General features: G+C 49.4%; 1 protein-coding gene across 5 annotated transcripts in view; it reads left to right on the top strand.

The window, feature by feature from the left end:
- The window catches only part of OTULIN (OTU deubiquitinase with linear linkage specificity), a 32,874-nt gene extending 15,668 nt beyond the window's left edge, over nt 1-17,206 (top strand). Inside the window, exons 1-7 of one of the 5 annotated variants that reach the window (XM_049768268.1) lie at nt 366-376; nt 1,489-1,565; nt 6,014-6,108; nt 9,136-9,279; nt 13,101-13,226; nt 14,541-14,810; nt 16,933-17,206. In XM_049768268.1, coding sequence (XP_049624225.1) covers nt 1,499-1,565; nt 6,014-6,108; nt 9,136-9,279; nt 13,101-13,226; nt 14,541-14,810; nt 16,933-17,127 — 897 coding nt within the window. In that variant the 5' untranslated portion in view covers nt 366-376; nt 1,489-1,498 and the 3' untranslated portion in view covers nt 17,128-17,206. Of the gene's footprint in view, nt 1-365; nt 377-1,243; nt 1,390-1,488; nt 1,566-6,013; nt 6,109-9,040; nt 9,280-13,100; nt 13,227-14,540; nt 14,811-16,932 lie in introns of those variants that run through there. The other 4 variants (XM_049768267.1, XM_049768266.1, XM_049768270.1 and 1 more) reach the window with 4 other exon arrangements.
- Nucleotides 17,207-18,218: the final 1,012 nt, after the last annotated feature.

The raw sequence follows: 18,218 nt of genomic DNA, 5'->3' as shown, positions 1-18,218 counted from the left end.
TTTGATTCAGAAAATATCCCACCTGCTCCCCACTACATCTCACCCCCATTTCTGTGGTGATTTCCATTTTCAGTGCTTAACGTGAGAGAGGGTAGTTGATATGACTTCTGTTTTCTTGGTTTTATGGAGATAAGTTTTGTTACCAGTGAATGGTCTGTCTTGAAGAATGTTTTGAGTGCTCTGGAGAAGACAGTGTACTCACCTTTTTGGGGTGAGGGCCCCTATTTTATTTATTGGCTCTTTTTTTTTTTTTTTTCCCCGCCACTTCCAGAGTGCTCAGGGCTTACTCCTAGCTCTGTGCTCAGGATCACTCCTGGCAGTGCTCTGGGGACCATATGGGATGCTGAGGAGTGAACCGGGGATGACCACATGCAAGGCAAGTGCCTTTCCTACTGTACCTATCCCTCAGGCTTCCAAGTGCCCTATTTTGTCCACCATAGAGCCTTCTGTTTGTTTTGTGTATGTGAAGGGAGGGTGGGGGTAGAGGGCTAAGGTACTGCCATAAGGGGAGAGTATAGGCATTGAGTATATTGTTCTTCTACCTATGTTCTCGGCTCTCGTGTGTGGACTGTCCTCAGTTACTTGGCATATACAGCTTATGAGGCTTTCTGGGCCTCAATGGGGGAGGAGGTTCCTAACTTATCTTCAGGTTCCATGCCATCACATCAGGCTGTCTGTCCCCAACTTACTTCTTGCACTTACCACGTCCTCCCCCACTTTGGTTCCACGCTGCCAGCCAGGGGACCTCAGGTCTCACCCAGCAGTGAGTGTCAGTACCTGCTTTGAATGCCCCGTGGTTGGAGCGGGGCGGAGGTGGTGAGTCTGAGTCTTGTGGTGCTGTAGATGAAGGGAATGGAGGAATCTTCAAACCTGGGCAAAACACCCCCCCCCCCCCCACACACACACATGTCTAGTGTCTGCTGAGTGGTCTTGCTGCTTCACTGGCTTGAGATGGGGCTCTGAGGAGTGGCTCATGTCAGAAGTTGTAGAGATGCTTGTGGGTGGGGGCTAAGGGGTGCTCTGGGGAGGTTTTATTCTCAGCCCAGGGGACTTACAGTAGTCGTTACTGTTTTGTGTCACTTTTGTAAAATCTGCTGATGACCTAGTGAAGTTGGTATTAGCACTCTGTTCATTTTTGGACCCTGCTAGAGTCATGTCAGGGCTTGACTTGGGAGACGCATGCTGGGGCGCTGACGTACTGGTCGAGGCATTAATTAATGTCCTGGTGAAAGTGCTCCCAGAGCCGCCTCGCCAGTGGAGTGACCTTAGCTGTCTCTTTTCCTGAAACGCAGCAGTGGAAGGAAGGAAATTTGAGCACCCAAGGTGATCAGTCTGCCTTGCCCTCGGCCAGGCTCTCAGCAGGCCAGGGATGGGAGAGAAGTCACCCATGTGAGTCTTGGGTCCTGGGCGTGAGCAGCTGTATATTGTATTATGAGGATAATGTCCATGCAACATCATTTTGAAATGTCTGATTTGGTGTGATTTCAGGGAGGAGGACATGTATCGTGATGCGGATGAAATAGAAAAGGAGAAAGAATTACTAATACAGGAAAGGGGGTCATCAGGTATGTCCAGAACCCTTTTCTTTGTAGCCTTCTGACTTGATTGAGGAACAAACATGCAGTTAAACCCCACTTTCCTAAAAACACTGCCTGTCCTTCCTGGCAGACATTCTCTGCTTGCGATTTGACCTAGATGTGATTGTTGAGCTTGCTCAAGTGTTAGCCCATTCCCCAGTTTTCCTCCCGTGGTACAGCTCTTTTCCCTATGTTCTTGACATTCCTGTTGTTTCTGAGCCTGTGAGTGTGTTTCATCTTTCAGGTAACCTCTCAGTTCTTGATTCCTTGCATTCTTAGAGACAGACATTTGTGCTGGCAACACAACTGTCCTCTCCAGAGGAACGGCTCATTGAGAGACTGTCCATGGTCACTTGGAGGGATACATCCATTTGGTTCTTTTTGCTGAATGTGTTTCTGCTTAGTCCTGTCTATCTTTCTTTGCTGGGCCAGGGCCTGGTGTGGATTTATCTGAGAGATTTGGTTTTCCCAGTGAGCCTCACACACGATGGGGACTCAGAGGAGAGAGAGTTCACCGTTCTCATGTTCTCTCTAGGCACATGTAAAGCGTGTTCTGCAGGTTTTTTTTGTGAGCTTGCTTCTGTGTGCAAGAGCGCTGTCATGTGTGTGATTAGAAAACTGAAACAGTGAGATTTTTGGGTGGAGTTTTTATTGTTGGTGGTAGTCTCCACCGTGGGAGTTGCCTCGTGGTGCCCTTCTCTTCTGGAACAGACAGTGGCTGGTGCGTGTTGTTTTATCCCAATTCCACACTACTCTCTCAGGCTTGCAGCACCCTGAACCCCAGTTCTGAAGAGAAAGTACTTTGGTCCTTGCATCCTAACCCAGGGGACTCCTTCTTGGTTTCTCCGCCCCTTTGCAGGCTCTTTTGTCTTAATTCTCTTATCTTCTCAGCAAAGCCCAAAGCAGGTACAATCTTTTCAGCGCCTTGTCACTTGTGCTTTAATTTGGGATAAACTGTCCTGGACCCCTGTGCATGCCAGCTGGACAGCCCTTCCTCAACAGCAGCCTTTGGAAGTGCCTCTGAATCTTAGTAGGAGTCCTGTTTGCCAGGAAATTTCCTTATTTTTCTTTTTCTTGAAGAACCATACGTAAAGTTGTTTTTTGCTAATACTTTCAAAGACTACAGCATACAACTGTCTGTCTGTTGTAGGAAATACTGCAGTCAGTTGAGTCCTGGGTAAGTCATCTCTTCTTGTCTTCGGTGTTCTGCATTTTCTCCTTGATGATTCTGAAATATTGATTGTTTTATTTTGTTGACATTTTGCTTTACCCTGTACATTGTCTGTTTTTGGGGGATGCACTGCTCAGGGGCTGTGGTCAGCCCTGTGCCAGGTTCACTCCTAGCCATGCTCACCAGATAGATTCACGAACCCCAGTCCTCCCCCGTGTAGAGCTCTTTCCAGCCCAACTTTGATGTTTGCTTGTTTTTCACCTAAGGAAGCCTCTTTTTCACAATTCAGGAGAGTTCTTACCTACTATCTTGATGAGAATCATCTTTCTCCTATTTTATTTTATTTTATTTCCTTCCTCTCGGGAGTTCTGGGCACACATCCTTCAGGCACCTGGAGCACCAGGGGCTACTGTCCTGTCTGCCCTTGTCTAGCTTCTGAACAAAGCCAGCTCCATCTCTTTCCTTTTTTTGCTGTTTGGGAAAAGTTCCATTTTCCCAGCAGGCTTTCCAGAAATTTTTGATTGTATATTGCTCTCTACTCTTCTGTTTTATCTCTTTGTGTTTTTTTTTTTCTTGTTTCTTCAGAGTTTGAGTCAAAAGCTGAGTTTCTGCTCTGTGTGTAGTTTGTTGTGTGTGTGTGTAGTTTGTTGTGTCTCCCAAGCACTCAGGAGTCGCTCACCCTTGGACCACTGAGTGATTATTTCTAGACTGAGAACCCAAGTCAGTGCTGGGACAAGTATGAGCTTACTCTCGTCTCATCGCTGGGCTCTGAATTCTCCTGAGGGAATGTCTCTCCCCAAGCCAAAGCCTGGTGGGAAAGCCGTGGTTGTGGTAGACAGTGTCCATCTGCTTGCTTGTTAGTCAAAGTTTCTTTTGATTGAGTTTAGGGTTTAGCTGACCCCGACTCCCTGGGGAGATTGCACTTGTGTCACTTCCTTTATATTCCTTTATATTGCTGGTTGACTCGAAAGTGGTAAAACCAGTGAGTTGTGGCAGAGTCTTCCGGCCCTCGAAGCGTGTGCTGCGACTGGCCCATTGCAGAGGATTGGCCGTCCTTTGCAGGAGGAGCCCCAGACAGCTGGCATGGGGTCAACTTTAACTGGGCGCCTTCATGTTCAAACCCTCCTGTTTGGGCCAGAAGGCGGCCATAGTCAGGCCTCTCCATTGTTTCTGCCCATAGCTTCTCCGCTGACCTCTGCCAGTCTGCAGACCAGGGCGTTATCTCTGTCTCCCCTCCACATCCTTTTCTTTTCCTTCCTTTTCCTTGTCTTGCTCCTGCCAGTCCCGTTCTGCCCCTTCCTTTCCCATCACTATTGTCCTTGTTAGGGGGAGGGGAGAAGAGAAAGGGGACAGTGAGTGTGTGTATTTATGGGTGAACAAGCTGCTTACACTGCTAGGCTTGGTAGTGGAGGGCGCTGAGGGTCATTTTGAGGGTCATCTGTGGTGCAGCCACCTGTGCACACAGGATGGTTGCCCAGGAGAGTCCTGCCACCTGCTCTTGTTCCGATGCCGAGCCTGCCTGCCTGTCCCAGCCTTTCCCCTGAGCCTGTGTAGGGGGGAGGGGCAAGAGACCTTCCTGAGCCACAGGTAGGCCTTTCTGGGCTTCTTGGTGGCAGAGTTTGGCCCAGTGACTGTCCCCTACTGTGCAGGTGTCTGCAGTGTCTTTGGGCAGCGTTCCAAGAGTGACTCTCCCCTTCACCAGACTTTTGCTGAGCTCTAGACAGTGATGGCTCTTCTACTGGAGCATTCGCTGGTCAGCATTTCTCCTCCTGGGCTCGGTCTGTTGCAGTGGAGCTGACGTTCTCAGCATTTTCTTTTAGGTTAGAAGGCTTTCCAAATGAAAGGGTTCCCCAGGAGATTTAGAGAATGTTGTGTTTTATATCAAACAAATGGATTTACCTGCCAGGAGGGTTTCCTGACTGTTCTCTGTGCCCCTTCCTCAGTCTTGCCAGGGCAGGGAATGCCAGCCCATTCCCCTCTGCAGCTGCTCAGACCCCTTCCAGATAGGATCCGCCCCTTCCTTGCTTCCTTGGCTCTGGTGCTTGCTTCCGTGCTTGGCACACACTAGACCCTCAGGAAATACTAATCCAGTTGAGCTGGATGGAGCATTAAAATTTGTGTACACCTTTCTTGGGAGTAAATATGTTGCAAGGCACTTCTGTGTCCTTATTCTAATTTCCTTGCTAGCTTTTACTTCCTTGAAATAGAAAAACATGGAAACTAGGCCCAGAATTTACTTCACTTGGTTCCTAAAACGCATGCTCATAACTATGGGTACATGTAGTGCTCAGACCACAACTCAAATCCCAAACCTCAGGTTAAATAAAGACAACTTGACGATTTTTTTTTTTTTTGCATTGTATTACTTGATGGTAGGTTACAGATTTCCTTTGGGGTGCTGTGCCAATCCCTGCTTGAGGAGCACACCTAGTTCCAGCATCAGGGCCACAGTGATGAGGGATCAGTGGTGCTTGCTGTTACTGTATATGATAGATGTAGATTCTGTACCAGTGGGCATATTTCCTCATAGTCCAGCTGTTTCGTCTTTCTTTTGCTTAGAGATCTGGCCAGGAACACCTGCATCTACAGCCAGATGCGGAGGACAGATATGAAGTGAGACAGAAAGCCCTGAGCCCGGACATGGCTTTTCTCTGGGGGTGCTGTAAAATCAATACTCTGGGTGTTGATTGGTACCCAGATGTGTGTGAGTGTGTGTGTGTGTGTGTGAGAGAGAGAGAGTGAGAAAGAGAAAGAGAGAGGGGAGAGAGAGAGAGAAAGAGAGAGATAAAGAGAGAAAGAGAGAGGGGAGAGAGAGAAAGAGAGAGAGACAGAGAGAGAGAGAGCGAGCGAGAGAGAGAGAGAGACACAGAGAGAGAGAGACAGAGAGAGAGAGAGAATGAGGCCACCCACCACGAGCCAGGGAGATGGGGTTTTGGAAAGGAGCCTGGAGGGCAAAAGTGCCACCCTGAGAGACAGGGATCCCCTACACCTTATTCTGGACAGCTGGTAGGTGCAGCCACTAGCTGCTTGCTAGTAGATAGTGGTGGCAAAGTACGGTGACAAAGGTAACCTAATGGGGTGACGCCCGGGGTTATCTGTAAATGAGGTGATGGTGGTCAGGCTCTACCAGGCAGTAGTGTGGTTCTGGGACCTTGGGGGTAGGAATGAAGTGATAGAGAAAGTCCCTCTGAGGAAAGCAGTGCCTTTTTGTACCTGTTTTTTTCTTCATCATTTCTTCTTCTCCTTTTTCTTTTTTCTTTTTAAGATCTCAGATTGAGCATTGCCCCTGAAATGGACATCATGGACTACTGTAAAAAGGAATGGAGGGGAAATACAGACAAAGCGACCTGTATGAAAAAGGTGGGTCAGCCAGACATGTGCCTTCCAGATCTTCCTAGTAGTTTGTCTAAAGTAGCTGTTTGTTGCAGCCTTGTTTTGTTTGAGGCATGAGTTAAAGCAGCTGTGATGGGGCCTGCTCAGTGCTGGTGCTCTCCTTTCAGGAAGGGGAATGCGAATTTCAGGCAGTTTCCAGCCGCTGCCTTCTTGCAGAACCTGCATAGGTGTTATCAAATGCAGTTAGTGATTAGCAGCATCAAATAGACACATCTGGGGCCCCACGGGAATGTCCTGCCTCAGAGTGGTAGAGTCTTAGGAGCCAGATGCTGTACCTCCTCTGTCCCCGAACACTGCTTTCATGGCCTCTCGTCTTAAGGTCCAAGACTCCACAATGCAGAGCGGTGTGGAACTGCCCCTTTCATTTCGGGCACGGCCACTTCTCCAGCTTCTCAGGATACATGTCAGCTCTGCTTCCTGCAAGTCTTGACCAGGTAGACCATGTCTGTCTCCAGGACCTAGTGAACTGCACTGTGAGCTACCTGGTACCCCAGGTCCTGCTGGGAGTCAGGACTATGTAGAATGGCTGATAGGTGTCTGTGCTCTAGCATTTTTGGGCTCGGCTCAATGTCAGACCAGCTGGCCTGAAACCAGCTCTGAATTGCTTCCACATCTTCCCCAGAAGTGCTGCTGCTGAGCGAACAGTTGTTTCTAATGATCCCAGGCTGTTTAAAAGATTCTGTTGTAACATCTGGCACCTTCTGCCCAACAGTTAGAGATATCTGTTGAGTGGTTCAAGCACTCTTATTTTGGGAGTCATTCTTAAAGTGATTTCTCTGTGACTTGAGTGCAAGCGAAGGTCGGACCTGGTTTTGACTCTGTCAGTGGCCAAATGATCCAGGGTCCCTTGGATCCCAGGACAGTGATTAGAGTATCAGCTTGCATTTGAATCATTGTACCGTCCTTATTTGCCTAATCATCTGGAGTATTTGGTGGAGGCAGTATGTATAAATCCAAATTTAAGTTTACATTTTTATAGTTTTCAAATTGGGATTCAGCTTTTTTTTTTTTATAAGCAAACCTATGTTTAAATCTATTGTATCAAATCTATTCTGGCCCGTGATTTCCTTGTACCAGCTTTAACCATAGGCATTTGCATGAGCTGAGTAACTCGGCTCTTCATTGTGAAGAGTGTAGTGAAAGACTGAGCCATCTGTCCTTCGTGTCCTGGAGAAAAAAGATCTCGCTCAGGAGAGGCATGCCAAGGTGGGCACCAGTCTGCTTGGCTGATACTCCTTAGAGTTTGCATGCTGGGGCCTCTTACTCAAGATTGAGCGCTCAACCTTTTCCTGCGGAAAAGAATTTTCACCCCCACTGACTTGGAATGGCCGAGAGTGGGGTCTGCATCCTAACCCAGAATGGGGACAATCATCTGTGTGGTAGCTGCCCAGGGAAGAGTGACACGTCTAGTGTGTCCGACAGGACTCTGAGCAGTGTGAAGGAAAGAACCCATAGATAGAATTGGTGGCAGTCAGGAGAGGAGGTGAGGTATGGGTCCCCACGAGCTCCATGTCTGGGCTGGGACATGGCTGCCCTTTGCTAGGCAAGTGCCATGTGCATGTTTGTCTCTGAGGACGGACCTGTCAGCAGCATTTTCATTTCCTGTTTCACTCTGGGCTGAGCAAGCATGTCACTTCTGTTAACTTTTTATCGAAGTCTGACAGTGATCCAGACATCTCCCATCTTGTAGAATTTTTTAGTGGACCAAGGAAACTTAGGTCTTGTAAAGTTTTTTTGATAGAAAGAAATGGGATTTTGTGAGTTTTTAAAAAAGACTTTCTATTTTTTAATGAAAATATATATGGAGTGATGAGTCTTCTTCCCTGTCTCTTCATTAAGAATTCTTTTTTTGAGGATCCACACTGAGCTGTGCATGGCTTAGTCCTATTTCTGTGTTCAGTGATCATTCCTGGTGGGCTTGGAGGACCATATGGGATGCCAGACATTGAGCCTGGGTCAGCTGTGTACTCTCACTCTGGCCCCCCTTTTCTTTTATGTGAAACACAGGTTAAACCCAAACAATAATGTCTGTTATGTTACAATCATTACTTAGAGAGGAACATAAATAATAGATTCTTGATTAGCACAGATCTGAACTTGGGCCCACTATATGCAGGTTTTCTTGTAAACTATGTACAGACACTGTTAATAAGTACAGTACAGTATTGGAGATATATTCATGGTAACATTTCTTTACTCAAGCTTGTTTGGTATGTAGTACGTTTTATAAAACATGTTGATTTTTCTTTTTTGATGATAGTATATTGTTTTGGTGACCAACATTATAGTCAAAAATTTTCACAGATAGGGTGTTTGCCTTGCACGAGTCTGACCTGGGCAGATGGTAAGGATTTAATCACTGGCATCCCATATGTTGGTCCCCCCATCCCCCTGAGGAGTAAGCCCTGAGCACCTCTAGGTGTGGCCAAAGATAAAATAAACAAAATAAAAATTTCAGGAGAGTTAAAAGTCATGCAGATTTGGGTGACTGGAAAGATTATTTCCTAAGCTAATTAATTTTTTTTAACCTCTGGGCTCAGGGCTTAAGGCACACACCTCATGTTTGACTGGGCCTGGTTTGGCTTGAGCACTGCTGGGGTGATAGGACCCCAGTAGTGCCACATCCTTAGGTCCTGGTGTTAAGTATCTGAGAATTAGTAGGGGTGGGAATGGAGTGGGACACCCAAGCCTCCCTTTGGGAGACCCTTCCTCCCACCCAAGCAAAGTTATGAGGTGGCCAACGCCTCAGAGTTCAGGGCAACTCCTCTAGTCTTGATGCCTGCTGCTCTTAAGTGAACTATACTCAGCATGTATAAGATGGTTTTGTGTGCCACTGAGAGTTGTCACCTTCGAGTGCCTCTGGCAAAGGACTCAACTAGTCCTTTCTCCCTTCTTGCAGCCTTCTGGGGCCCATTTTCCCCCACCCTGGGAGTAACACTTGCGCCAGCTGCCATCTTCGAGGACCAATCTGACTTCTCGGCTGCTTTCCCCCAGGGCTACGAGGAGGTGTCTCAGAAATTCACCTCCATCCGGCGTGTCCGTGGAGACAACTACTGCGCGCTGAGGGCCACGCTCTTCCAAGCCATGAGCCTTCCTTCGGAACTGCCCCCGTGGCTACAGGACCCGGAGCTCACGCTGGTACGCTAATGCTGCAGTTCGGAGTCTGTGCTATGCGGCAATCATGGGAGTGTCTGCTGTTTGCCTCTGCTGCCCTGGGGTATTGGCACTGGCACTGGGTTTGGCCAGCTCGGGAAGGCCGGGTGACTAATAGGTCCTAGTAAAGTAGCCAGGACAGTTAGGACGGGCTGAAGAGACAACACCGCAGGCTGCCATAGTTGGAAAGCCAACATGAAGGACTTCACTGGGTTTAGCTTTAGTGTGTGTGTGTGTGTGTGTGTGTGTGTGTGAGAGAGAGAGAGAGAGAGAGAGAGAGAAAGAGAGAGAGAGAGAGAGAGAGAAAGAGAGAGAGAGAACTGAATCTGTATTTATGAATCATGACCTATGACCTCCTTCATTTTTGCTTTTGCTGGGCTGCTTGTGGGCTTAACTGACATGATGAATTGGATTTTTTGGTACCTTCCAAAGCTCTGGAACCTGCCCTGTGCTCCGTAGACAGGAAATCCCCCATGAGCAGTCAACTGTGTCCATTATGGTTCTACCAGGGTGCCTGTAGTAGGATTGAGTAGGAGTGCTGTTTACTGCAGTGGCGGGAAGCTGCCCTTCAGGTCCTCTCACTTTTGGGCTGGACAGCACCTGTGATTTTTGGCTTCCTCTAGGTGTGCAAGGGGGCACCCCATTTCCCTGGCTCTGCCCTGGCTGGCGGGTGGCCAGCATGCACAGTTGTTTGGGGGGTGAAGTCTGGCAACTTGATGTTCTTGCCTAACCTGAGAGACACCCATGAGCTGAGGACTCCAGTTTATAAGCATCTCGTTCTATTTTGGGCCAGTCCCAGAGCTGACCCTTTCTGGCTCTCAGGTGAACAGGCCTCGCCTTGCCACTGGGTCTTCAGAACCCAGTGCCCTTACCTTGGCTCCAGTCCTTTCTTTGCGGCACCACTAGGACCTAGACAGGTGGCAGCTTCCCTCTGTGCTTCCTGTCCTAAGTGCCAGTGTGGAAGGGCTTCTGGTTGTGATGGGCTACGCCCACATGGACTGGTGGTGTGCCTCACACGTGGGGCCTCCTCTATTTCCAGGCACTAATGTTTGCTTAACACAGGTGCAGAAACCAAATGTTCCTTCCTTAACTCTTGCCACACCGAAGGAAACTTGCTCTTGCTTTGCTTTGACTTCTGGGCATCACTCCTGGAAATCTAGGGGACTGGGTCATGCCAGGCCCTGAACCTGGGCCTCTGCATGTGAGAGTGTGTACAGGCCCTCGAGTGGAATCTCCCTAGAGTTGCTATATGGACATGAGGCCTGTTTGCTCCCTAGGAGGAAGCCAGTCCTGTGAAGGCCATTGATGTGTGGTCTGGACTCTAGGTGTTGGGCTAGCTCTGTCTCCCCTGACCCTGGCTCGCTTCTCTGAAATGCCAAGGCCTGTGACAGGGACAGGATAATATAGGGCAGACTCGGCAAGGCAGTGCTCACCAGGGTGGGCTTTGAACCTTCTTCGGCCCTGCGCGGACCACCTTCTTAGCTCTGGGCACAGAAAGGCCTGGCACACCTCAGAAGCAGCCTCACGTGCAGCCACGATGCCAGGTTGCTTCCATCAGAGTCCCGGGGACCAGAGAGGCAGCTTGTCCCTGAGGGGCATGTCCCTGTCCTGTCTCTCTCTGCTTCTCTTGACTTGCTGCCATGTTTTTCTCATTTGAAACAGTGTCTGTCTGCTCTCAGTGCCTCTGGCCTTCCTCTCTTCCTTGTCCAGAAGTTGAGCTGGGCTCCTGCTGTCCTCTGGCCACTCCTCACCACTCCTCACCCCTCCTCACCCCTCACCACCCTCAGCACCCCTCCACAGCCTCTTGTCTTCCCTGGCTCCCCCAGTGCTCCACTGCTTCGTTCCAGATTCCAGCCCATTGTTGACCCTGTGAGTAGCTGTGCAATCAGGACAGACAGTGTTTCTGACAGAGCTTGCTTTTGCAGGGATCTATTTTTCTGGTTTATCTGTTGTTTGCTTGTATTGAGGTGAAGACTTAGAGGACTTGCTAGAGAAAGTCTGTCTGTTTCATAGTTCCAAGCTAATTTCATAAAAGCCAAGTTTGGCTGCTTAATCTAACTTAAGTATCTCTGGTTGTCGTTTCTTGGTGAAATTTTTTTTTTTTTTCTGCTAAGCCCCTGACTAGACCTAGAGACTGGCTTTATTCTGGCCCCTGACGGTGTTTATTTGGGTTTTCTCCAAATAAACAGGTTTGAGTCCGTATTTCTTCCCTCAATTCTCTTTCACCACTCAGTGTCGAGACTGTCCAGCTCCTCCACTCCACATTCCCAGAGGCTTTTGGTACTTGAACCTGTACCTGGGTGGGCCGAGGAACTGTGGGGTTCCCACTGTATCCTGCTTCTGGGCTCGCAGCGCCTTGCCTGGCTCCCTCTCACAGGCTCAGCTGTCCTTTGGGTCTAGTTGTGATTCAGTGTGTGACCACTTGAGGGCATTTTTGGTTTAGGTGATGAATCTGAGGCCCAGTGGAAGATGTGCACAGCTGCTTCTGTTACTGAGAGCAGAACAGATGTGGGGGATCTGGGATGGGTGCACATTCGACCTTAGTGCATGAAAAGCCCCCATCCCTCCTTGGCTTCAAGGTGATCTGGATGGGCAACTCAGAGAGTCAGGGCAGTCTTGGGCCAGCGCCGTGTCACCCTCTGACCTTCCTTACACCCACATTGATAGCTGGGGAACAGGCTGAGCTTGCACACAGCATGTGGCCGGAGTCAGCTACTCTGGAACAAGTTTGGACTAGAGGGCCACTCTGTGGCTTCCTCTCTTAAGCTTCTGAGTGGTGAAATGACATGCCGGCACCCAGCCTAGTTAATGAAGTCTTTTTCCCGGCACACCCGAATGACTGCTGGGAGAGTTTCTGTTCCCAGGCCACCAGCCTCTGCATGTTCCAACCTGCCTGAGAGAGAGAGAGAGAGAGAGAGAGAGAGAGAGAGAGAGAGAGAGAGAGAGAGAGAGAGAGAGAGAGAGGGAGGGAGGGAGGGAGGGAGGGAGGGAGGGAGGGAGGGAGGGAGGGAGGGAGAGAGAGAGAGAGAGAGAGAGAGAAGAGAGAGGAGAGAGAGAGAGAAGGAGGGAGGAGAGAGGGAGAGAGAGAAGGAGGGAGGAGAGAGGGAGAGAGAGAGGGAGAGAGAGAGGAGAGAGAGAGAGAGCAGATTCCATTGATGACTGGGGCAGTGGGGGGAGGACAGATAACAGTTGCTGGGGACAGAGTTGGGCTCAGCTGTTCCTTCTCTAACAAGCAAGGCTTCCTGTTCTTGGCTAGACTTTGGAGATGTTCTTCCCTAATTAGACACTCCTAGCAGAAAAAGTGTGATTTCTTTTTAGTGGTGAAATGAACTGTATCCAAATTACTATTAGGAATTAGGTTTTGTGCTCATGGTCAGGAAAGGAGCTGAGTCTCCCTTTATCCTGGACCCTTTCACGCTGCGAGGACCTCCTCCCTGACACAGTGGAGCACTAGTGCCTGATCATGGTCCCAGGCCACAAAGGAGATTTGAGGACTCTACCTCAAAACACACTGCAGATTCATAGACACCGGGCAGAGAGAGCATGGAGGAGGCTGGTGATTGCGTTGTTATGGGCCTGACCCCGGTTCCATTCCTCAACACCAGAGGACGGTCCCCCAAGTGTCCCTGGTTTGGGAGTGATTCAAACACCCCTGCTCCCAATACCCAAATAAGAAAAAGGTGACAGGCATTCTTGGGAAATGAAAGGTAGTTATTGTAGGCTTCGTGAGTTGGGTTTCGTCCTTGGATTGTGGGAGTACTAGAGGCAATGCTGACTCATCTTCCTTTTGTCCTCTCCTACCCCAGTTACCAGAAAGACTCATCAGCAGATACAGCTGGATCAATCAGTGGAAACTCGGACTGAAATTAGAAGGGAAGAGCGAAGACCTGGTTGACAAAATCAAGGAGTCCCTCTCCCTGCTAAAGAAGAAGGTGTGGAGCCCACCTTTTCCTTTAACTGATGGGTGGAAAGTTCTTGTACCTGCAGGCCCTGCAGCCACTGTTTGTCCTATTTTGGTGGATCATTAATGCTTGGGCTGGTTTGTAGATGGAAGAGATTTAGATGAACAGGTTCTTCCTGTGAGCATTTGGTAAACGTGGAGCTCAGCGCTATCGAGTCTTCTGAGAAAAGATGCTCGAGTGAATGGCATGTTCGCTTTTCCTCAGAGGAAACCATGACAGAATGAGTTGTCTTACTGTCCAAGTTTCAGGACATCACTCAGTGTAGTTTAGTGGATCAGTGCTAAGTAAGTCACATTTATAAAATTCTTTTTAGTTCTGCCTATCTTACTAGATAAGATAACATCCGGCCTATCTTACTAGAATGGGGCTTCTCGATGATTGTTGGTGAATAGGTTGAGTAATGTATTCCCTCAAAAGGATTCTGAGAGAGTCTCAGAAACAACATTTTCTTAGTGTGTCAATTCTCACTGCTTTGGCTATGAAAATCCTTCTTTCCTGTGGCTTCCTGCTCTTTAGATTTGGTGTCCCAAATTGTGTATCTCTGGGTTATTAATCCAGATTTGCAGAGGAGGAAGACTCGTAGAAGAAGGAATCCGTACTATGTGGACTAATTCTTTGGAAATCCATGTAGATTATTTTGTTTTTTTGGGGGGTGGGGAGGGGAACAGCCACACCTGGTGGTGCTTAGGGGTTATTCCTGGCTCTGTGCTCAGAAATCATTCCTGGGGCCTTAGGGAATCACATGGGATGCTGGGGATTGAACCTGGGTTGGCCGTGTGCAAGGCAAATACTCTTCCCACTCTATTATTGTTCCGGTCTTATGTAGATTGTAAGGGTCCGGAGATCAGTGTAGTGAACCAATGTTTGGGGGAATCTCTCAGTCTTCCTCCCTTTCTTTGCTGCGGGGTTTGGAGTTTCTGTTTGGACACTGCTTCCATAGCCCCCTTGGCTTGTGTTTATCACTCACGGGCCTCACACCTGCACATGAGTCTTCTTTAGTTGCTTGGGCTGGTACAGTTCCATTACCAGGTGAGTTAGGGGAACCGAAATTTCCATTCCCAGCTGCAGAACCACCTTAGCACCTGTACTTTTGTTTCTGAATGTGGGAGGAGGCTGCCTGAGGGATTTGTGTCTTCTAAAGAGCACCTTTGTTGGAAGGAAACTTGACCTTTGTGCACCTCGGGTGGCCCAGGCTCGGCTTGCCTGCCTTTGAAACTAGTTTGGCTGTGTCTCAGGGCTTTCTGAGAACCAAACCTAACCATGACCGCAACTTTCTTCTTTTAGTGGACGGACCTGGCAGAATTGAGCATCCTGGAAGCAAGGCAGGTAGCTTGTGATGAACTGTTCACAAACGAAGCCGAGGAATATAAACTGTATGAAGCTTTGAAATTCCTAATGCTCAACAGAGCTATTGAACTCTATGAGGACAGGGAGAAGGGCAAGGAAGTGCCCTTCTTCTCTGTGCTGCTGTTTGCCCGTGACACATCCAACAACCCCGAGCAGCTGCTGAGGAACCATCTCAACCACGTTGGTCACACTGGTGGCCTGGAGCAGGTGTGTTGCACTCCGGGAAGCCCTCTGGCCTTGACTGGCAGTTTAGCTGTCGTGGTAGGCTGGGTGGCTGAGAAGCTCACAGGAATAGTCACTGATCTGAGTGTTCCATGGGCTCAGGAGGGGCTGGGCAACCTCCTGATAATGGGCCTTGCTCATTTGTCATCTGATTGCGAGCAGGAGGCCTTGGGCCCCTGGGTGGTTTCTGAGAAGGCTCAGTTGTTAGCTGTGAGGATACTTCGAGTGTCCTCATGGTTGGGCTAGCTCCGTCCAGACAGTGATCCACAGCCTGGATATGGCTCAACACTAGAGCACATACCTTAGAAGGTTCAGTCCAACAGGAAAAGGAAAGACGAGGACTCCAGGTAAGAAGGGGGCCATGGGACCAGAGCAGTGGTGCAAGCTGTAGGGCGTTTGCCTTGCACACATTAACCTAGGACAGACAGTGATTCGATCCCCCAGTGTCCCATATGGTCCCCAACCTACGAGCGATTTTAGAGCACATAACCAGGAGTAACCCCTGAGTGTCACCAAAAACCAAAAGAAGAAAAGGAGAGCCAGGAGGATCCCTGGTACTTCCTTGGCCTCATCTTGGCCTCATCTTGGCACCCACAGTCTACAGAGGTGTGGAAGCAGGACTGGGTCAGCACCTGAGCCCTGGCAGGTCACTGAGAGTCCTATCTAGGGACTTTCTGATTAATTGATTGATTTGGGGTTGCCCTCAGTGTGCTCAGGAATTACTTCTGGCATTACTCAGGGGACCATATGGGTTGCCGGGGATAGAAACTGGGTTTTAGGGGCTGGAGTGATAGCGCAGCAGTAGGGCTTTTGCTTTGTACGCAGCTGACTCGGGACAGACCTGGATTTTCTACCCGTCATCCCATGTGGTCCGCCAAGCCTGCCAGGAGTTCTGAATGCAGAGCTAGGAGTAACCTGGCGCCCAAGCGCCACTGGGTGTGGCCTGAAAACTAAAAACCAAAAACCAAAAAAAAAAAAAGGAAGAAGAAAAAGAAGGAAGGGAGGGAGGGAGGGAAAGAAAGAAACTGGGCTTTGAACAATGAAAGAAGAAAGACAAGAAAGAAGGAAAGAAAGAGAAAGGAAGGAAGGAAAAGAAAAGTAAAGAAAAACAAACTGGACTTTGTTTGAACAATGGTTTCCATGCCTTAAACCTTACCCTTTTAATTTAGGGCCGAGCAAGCTGTCTCCCAGGCAGCTCAACACTTTGTGGTAGGTCCCAGGGGCTGGCTGTTCCTCATGTGCCATCTCATGGGCAGCAGCTTCTTCCCTCTTTCTCTCCCTCACTGTGGGGCGGGGCCTGTGATGGCTTCTCTCACTTGGTGGGACATTGCCACCTGCTGCAGGCCTGTAGCACCTTTCGCTTGGCGTCTCAGGGTGGATGGGGTCGTGCTGTTTCATTATTAGGACTCATATCTTCTGCACACTCATGTGCTTGTATGTTTTCTCCTGCCAGTATACTTGAGACTATCCCTGGGTCGAATGGTAGTTCTGTTTATCAATTTGAGGGACGTTTTAATTTTTTTATTTTGGGGTCTTTTGGGGCCACACCCAATGGTACTTAGGACTTACTCCTGGCAGGCTTGGGGGATCTAACTCCAAATCAACTGTGTGCAAGGCGAGCATCCTACTTGCTATACTATCTCTCTGACCTCTTGAGGAACTTGTTAAAGGGACTGCACTCTTTGCCACCCCAGGAATTCTCCAGAATCTCCTAGATCCTGATCCTCACGGGCACTTGTTAGTTTTCTGAGGTTCACCTCCCGTAACCTGCACCTGTCCCATAACCTGTCCAATGCTGTGTGAAGCCGTCTGGCTCGGGTGACCCCTGGAAGACCCCACCCCGTGGGTGCTGGTCTTTGGGTGATGGTTATTCTGGGGCCCTGCAAGGCCCCCCGTTCACTCTCTTTGTAGAAGTAGTCGGTGTTCTCAGTGTCGGAGTTACTTACTTCCGTGCAGCCCTCCTGCAAGAAAGCTTTGTCCTTCTGGGTACATGGCCCTTCCCTGATGCTCTGCTGTCCTCTCAGCACTGTGGAGGAGGAGGACAGGCCAGGGCAGGAGGGCCCGTACCCCCTTCTTCTGCCACCCTCAGTTCCTGTCCTCTCTGCAGGTGGAAATGTTCCTCCTCGCCTATGCGGTGCACCACAGCATCCAGGTATACCGCCTGTCCAAGCACAACACGGAGGAGTTCGTCACAGTGTATCCCACAGATCCCCCCGAGGACTGGCCCACGGTGACCCTGATTGCCGAGGATGACCGGCACTACAACGTCCCCGTGAGAGTATGCGAGGAGACCAGCCTGTGAGGGCTGAGCAGGCTCCCCGTGGCTCCGTGAGGCACAGACTGCAGCTTTTTCATAAAATAAAGAGTTTTGTACCTGAGGAGCCTCCCTTCGGCCGGAATACATTCTTTCTATCCCGGGGAGCCTCACCTTGGACTCTTCGTGTCCTGGAAGAACAGCGTGGGGCCACTGCATGGGCTGAGCGGCTGGAGAAGGGGCCGAGGCGGGAACGGAGCATTGTCCCATGCTGATGGGACCCGTGCCCCTCAGGTGTGGGACAGGAGCGTCATTGATATTTCCGACCATCCTGGCGGCGTCTGGACTGGCACCAAGGCCCTCGGATGGAATCCAAGCCTTAACAGTAATTTGAGTCTTTCCTTGGGCCAAGTCAAATAGTTTATTAGAGTGACCTCGAACCTGTTAACTTGGGGAGGGATGGGAGGGATGTGCCTTTCGTTAAAGGTCAGCTTTGCTTTCCCTGAAATGCTAAACTCAGGACATATCTAACTATGCAAGCTGTTGCTGTTTCGCTTTGGCCTCCTCTCAGCCACGTGTATACACATTCATACATGGTGTGTTGGAATCCAGTCTGGCTTGATGTGTGTGCGCAGTGGGGAGGCTGCTGATACGGGAACTGCAGCAGGGCCTCGACTTCGGGGGTCCTGAGCCAGAAGAAGGTCCTACCTACCAAGGACCTTGTGCGTGCTCTGCCACTCCACATTGGTGCTGGTAACTTGGTGTTTGTGTTGGCGCTCTCTGTGGTTCCCTTTCCTTCTGGCAACTTTGAAAAGCACAATTCGGTGTGTGTGGTGGATCATCAGGGTTGTAGGTATCTTTCCTGCGGAGTGGCACTGGGTCTGTGCTGGTCTCTGTCATGGATGGAGATGCCTTCATGATTCTGGTCATCTATGCATTTTGAAAATGACGATCTTTGTGGACAGAAATTCTGGGCAACTCAGCTGTTTACATTTTACACTTCTCCCCTCGTCCTATGCAAAGTATTATGAGAGTGTTCAGAAATTGTGGTGGTAACTTCCATGTTGATAAAGACCTAAAAAGAAAAAGGCAAGTTTTCCATTGCTCTCTAAGATCCCATGGGTCTCCATGCTTTCTCG

This window comes from Suncus etruscus, chromosome 2, assembly GCF_024139225.1.
Source record: "Suncus etruscus isolate mSunEtr1 chromosome 2, mSunEtr1.pri.cur, whole genome shotgun sequence".
NCBI classification, from domain to species: Eukaryota; Metazoa; Chordata; class Mammalia; order Eulipotyphla; family Soricidae; genus Suncus; species Suncus etruscus.
This window is presented reverse-complemented; position numbering and strand designations above follow the sequence as displayed.